The following is a 5,172-nucleotide window of genomic DNA, read 5'->3' on the forward strand; positions in this document are numbered from 1 at the left end:
CCAGCCCTCCAGCCCTGCCCTCCTCAGCCCTGGCTGCGCGGGCGCTGACCTGAAGGTTCCACTGCCTTCACTCTTCTGTGGTGGCGGTGGGGCCACGGCACGATGCCTGCTCTGGGACATGAGGAGAAGGTATGGCTTCGCGGAAGGAGAAAAAGCTGTGCAGCACGACGTCCTCGATCCACCGGTCGGCCAGCCGGGACCCGAAAGGAGCGCTCCTGCGCCGCCGCCGATGCTACTTCCCCGCCTCCCACTCTCCCAACCTTCTCCGCTCTCGTCCCTGTTGCAAGGGGGCGGGGCCAGGCTCCAAGCCACGCCTCCCTGTGTCTCCTGGTTCGCTGCTTTGCTCTGCTCCTGGCTGCGGTTTTCCAGATCCCGGATCTTCTCAGTCTTTCTCTCAGCCCCTCCCTGCGTACAGCTCCGAGTCCTTCTCGTCACCTGGCCCTCTGGCTTAGCCCACAGGAACTCGAGTTCTTTGTCCTTACAAGGAGACTGTTTCTTTTCCAGAGAGATGGCGTGTCGGGACGTGCTCAGGGTCTCTGATGCTTGAAGCTCACAATTTGCCCCCCTGTCTCCAGCATTGGAGTCGAGTCATCTTAAGAAAAAGATTGCACAATTCCGAATAGAAAATTGCTAGGGTTTCTGCTTAAGGCCTGACCCCGACCCTTGGGAAACGAGCCGCGTGGTAGGGGCGCTGTGGATGCTCCAGGCTTTCAAACCCTGCCTTGAGAGGCTTGCGGACGTGTCGGGAGACCCCTCCTAACAATCACTTAGCGGCTCCTAGGCTTTGGTCGCTTGTAAAGCAGATTCCAATAAGGCACGTTAAATATAAACAGGCTATTCTTGGGACCAGATTCCAATTGATGCAGTTTCTGCAGACCTTTTTGTGGATGGTAATTTTGTTTGTCATGCCGCTTCTCTAGGAGTTTGTGATATACTTGCAGACGTGACTGTCTGTGCCTATTTTGTATTCTGGAAGATTGCGCAATGCTATTCTCACAAAGGGACATTATTAAAAGCCATTTATTTTTTACGTCGCATACGAGTCCTGCATACTTGAAAGCGGGTGAAATGTCCAGAATTTTATCGAATGTATATTCATTTGAATTAAGCCTGTTCTTTCTCCCTCCTCCAGTACCTCTTTGTTATTATGCATGTATTCGAATAGCTTTACTATTCACTAAAGTTATATTTTAATGAATTTTGTAAGTATCATAAGCACCACCATAGCCACTATTTCAAAATACGTCAAAATCCACATGACAATCATGGCGATGTAATAGTTCAACACCCAGGTTTATTTATAAATTTTATTTTTAGTCACAAATATGGTTTATACGTTTATATGTAGTGTGGCTTTCATGGAGTATTTTTAAAAGATTGACATTCTATTGTTTTTCTAGATACTATGAATTCATGTTTAGTATTAGGTACTTGGGGTTTTAAGCATAAACTTGATATTGAGCCCATTTCGACTCATGGCAACCCCATACCGACAGAGTAGAACTAGCTCATGGGGTTTCCAACCTTGTAGGATGAACTCTAGACTGCTGAAAACGTAACAATTCAAACCCACCAACCTCTCTTGTCTCCGAAGCCCTATACAGGGTCGCCATGAGCAGGAATTGACTTGCTAGCAGTGGGTTTAAAAAAAATCTTTACAGAAGCAGACTCCCACATTTTCTCCCCCTAGTGACTGGTTAGTTTAAACCGCTGATCTTTCATGGCATAATTACCGTGAGATAGCATACACGAAGGAAAATTAATGAAATGCTGAAGCAATGGGCTATGTATCGTAAGAACGCAAATCAACTTTGTTGCCAAAATTGGATGAAGGAATTCCTTTTGTACTAGGTCCATTGTGTTCAGGACTAATGTCAGTGCCCAAATGGCATTGTTCTCTAGAGAGCTATAAATATGCTCTTCTTAAAACTAGTCCATTGCTAAACCACTATGAGCTATAACCCTGATCGAGAACATTGGTAGTATTTTAAATTAATAGTTTTCTGTATATATTTTAGTGTTGCAGACTGCCATTTGGAATTAAATTTACTTTTAGTATATCATTTTACACCTTTGATCTATAATTCATTACCTAAGCTCATGCAGTCAGGCAGTGTTGTGAATTCTACCCAGTTAAACGACTCGGTGAAAACCGTGTTTTGGATTTCTAATGAATATAATTATATTTTGACTCATGTAAGGCTTAATTTTGTGTCTGATTTTCTTCTTTGGAAATATGGATTTGTTATCTGAAGGTTGCAGTTGACGTTTTGATATAATATTAATATGTTTGCTGCTGCCACCAAGAGCTTTGTCAAGCAAGTTGGAGATGGAGGGAGATTAGTTCCTGTTCCAAGCCTCAGTGAAGCTGACAAATACCAGCCCCTAAGTCTGGTGGTGAAAAAGAAGCGATGCTTTCTGTTTCCTAGATATAAATTTACCTCAACACCTTTTACATTGAAAGATATTCTCATAGGGGACAGAGAAATTTCAGCTGGTAAGTTCAAATATCTATTTGGGAGTAACTACTCATTCAACTGAATTATTGGTATCCTAAGCATAGGCTGTATATACTACTAACTTAAGTAATACTAGTGATATTTTCATTGGTAAAAGCAACTTTTATTGCAATAGTAGTAATAACACTTAGACTAACAATGCTTGGAATTTATATAAGTTATCAACTCTCATATTGGTTGAATAACTTTCAAATCTTATCAATTATATTCTAGATTGCTTTAATCAAATTAATGTAAAGTATAAAACAATTTATAAACTGGTATATTATTCTATTTATCTCACAGAGTCAAATAGGTATGGGAGAATAAATCATTTGTTGAAATTCAGTTATTACAATTGGTAAACTAAAAGTTATGATCAGTTGACATTTTAACAAATTATTTCTTATAAACACTTGTAGATCTTTATGCTTAAGAAGTTCCCTTGACTGAAGAGGGGATTGAAGTTCATTTTAAGAATTCTGGCTGTTGGTTTCTTTTTGTTGCCAAATTAATTGAATTGCTATTTTAATTCTTGGTTTAAATTGTTGCTCTTGTTAATATTTGGGGATTTGAGTCTTAAATTCTGAATTGACACATTACTAGATACAATTTATTTTAGACAATTAAATGCATTTAAAATATACTAATTTCCTTTTTAAAAGGGATTTCATCTTATCAGTTACTGAATTATGAAGATGAGTCAGATGTTTCACTTTATGGAAGGCGAGGCAACCATATTGTGAATGATGTGGGGATTAATGTTACTGGATCAGATTCTATTGCAGTCAAAGCTTCATTTGGTGTAGTAACCAAACATGAAGTGGAAGTATCAACATTGCTCAAGGAAATTACAACACGGTCAGTATAATAATCCTTAATACATTCTAGTGCTTCCATTAAACGTTTTAACTACACAAACTGTCCTATAAAGAATTAAAAATTTTTGGAATTAGATTTTACTAGTGTAGTTTTGTTTTTTGTGTTTTTTTAAAAAAATATCACAAACTGGTAGTATAGCCAAACTTTGGATAAAGATGGATGTCGAAAATAATTTGGTTTCGGGAGTTTACATTTGTTCCACAAAATTGCTTTGGCTCTGTACACATTTGCTAAATTATGAAACTGAAAGAATATAGCAATCTGCTTGCATGTAAAAGTTGAACAGTGGATCAGGAGGACCATAGAAGAATTGATGCATTTGAATTATGGTGATGGAGAAGAATATTAAAGGTACCATGGACTGCCAGAAGAACAAACAAATCTATGTTGGAAGAAGTACAACCAGAATGCTCCTTAAAAGCCAAGATGACCAGATTTTGTCTCTTATACTTTGGACATATTATCAGAAGGACAAGTTCCTCAAGAAGGTCATCATGCTTGGTAAAGTGGAGGGTCAGTGTAAAGAAGAAAGACTTCCAAAGAGATGGATTGGCATAGTGGCAGCAGCAGTGGGCTCAAGCATAACAGCAATTGTGAGGGTGGCGCAGCACCAGGTAGTGTTTCATACTGTTGTACATACGGTCACTATGAGTTGGATAAGAGAGCAGCAACCTGCCACAAATACAAGTAGGAATATAATTCAGTTTCGCTGATAAGACTCATCACTTGTACAACCCTTATCCCTATGTTTTTCATAATTATTCTATCACCATATAAACTCAGTGCCCTCCCTGCAAAAGCTCCTTTTTTCTCCCTCCTTCCCTTCTCTGATAGCCACTAATAAGCATTGATTTCTATATACAAAGATAGGTAAAAAAAAAAAAAAAAAAATTACTACTGAGTTTCTAGTACATAGACAGGTTTATTCCAGACAAAAAGTGTTTAAACATGTCTCTATCATCAGTGAATGGCTGTAGAGAAATATTTTCAGTAATATACTTATCTTAGTCTCTGTAGGAGTCCTGGTGTGGCACTGTAGGATAAACACTGGTCTGCTAACCACCAGAGCAACTGGTGGGATTGAATGCCAACCTTGTAGTTAGCAGTCCAGTGCTTATCCTACAGTGTCTACATAGAGTCGCTATGAGTCAGAACCAACTGGAAAGCACTAACAACAGCTGTCTCCTTAGGGAGCTCTTGGGGGGGAGGGGAAAGATCCAACTAAAGCAGTGGCTTCTCAGGACATCTGTGGGTCAGTTAAATTCAAGGCAGAGAGGTCAACAAACAAGGTTATGGTGACTGATTTTTGGAATTCCAAAGGAATAATCTTTTTTTTCCTTTGAAATCTACCAGTAAGTTCTGTAACTACACTATTCCCTCTTTCTACATTGCGGATTTAAAAAGTATATATATATTGTAAATTAATATCTCTGGTTCCTTTTTCAGTCTTATAGATGTGCTTTACTTTGGACAATTTTATATCTGGGTTAAGGAGCCCTGGTAACGTAAAGGATCGTGCAAGCTGGGCTGCTAACCATAAGGTTGAATCTACCAGCCACTCCGCAAGAGAAAGATGAGGTTTTTTGCTTCTGTAAAGACTTACAGGCTCAGAAACCCTATACAGGGTCATGTTGAGTTGGAACCAACTCAGTGGCACACAACCACCATATGTTGTTGTTGCTAGGTGCCATCGAGTCAGATCCTGGACAAACCTCACTATTGTTGTCATGCTTGAGTCCATCAATGCTGCCACTTGGCCAATCCATCTCATTGGGGGTCTTCCTCTTTTTCT

At 39.6% G+C, this 5,172-nt stretch overlaps 2 protein-coding genes across 2 annotated transcripts in view; one reads left to right on the plus strand and one right to left on the minus strand.

Annotated features, from left to right (window-relative positions):
- The window catches only part of PRKRA (protein kinase, interferon-inducible double stranded RNA dependent activator), a 32,109-nt gene extending 31,989 nt beyond the window's left edge, over nucleotides 1-120 (minus strand). Inside the window, exon 1 of the mRNA XM_006866687.1 lies at nucleotides 50-120. Coding sequence (XP_006866749.1) covers nucleotides 50-120 — 71 coding nt within the window. The remainder of the gene's footprint in view (nucleotides 1-49) is intronic.
- Nucleotides 121-2,254: 2,134 nt separating this feature from the next.
- The window catches only part of DFNB59 (deafness, autosomal recessive 59), a 37,580-nt gene continuing 34,662 nt past the window's right edge, over nucleotides 2,255-5,172 (plus strand). Inside the window, exons 1-2 of the mRNA XM_006866688.1 lie at nucleotides 2,255-2,497; nucleotides 3,164-3,359. Of these exons, the coding sequence (XP_006866750.1) occupies nucleotides 2,287-2,497; nucleotides 3,164-3,359 (407 nt within the window). The 5' untranslated portion in view covers nucleotides 2,255-2,286. The remainder of the gene's footprint in view (nucleotides 2,498-3,163; nucleotides 3,360-5,172) is intronic.

Source organism: Chrysochloris asiatica, unplaced genomic scaffold (assembly GCF_000296735.1).
Source record: "Chrysochloris asiatica unplaced genomic scaffold, ChrAsi1.0 scaffold00094, whole genome shotgun sequence".
Taxonomy (NCBI): Eukaryota; Metazoa; Chordata; class Mammalia; order Afrosoricida; family Chrysochloridae; genus Chrysochloris; species Chrysochloris asiatica.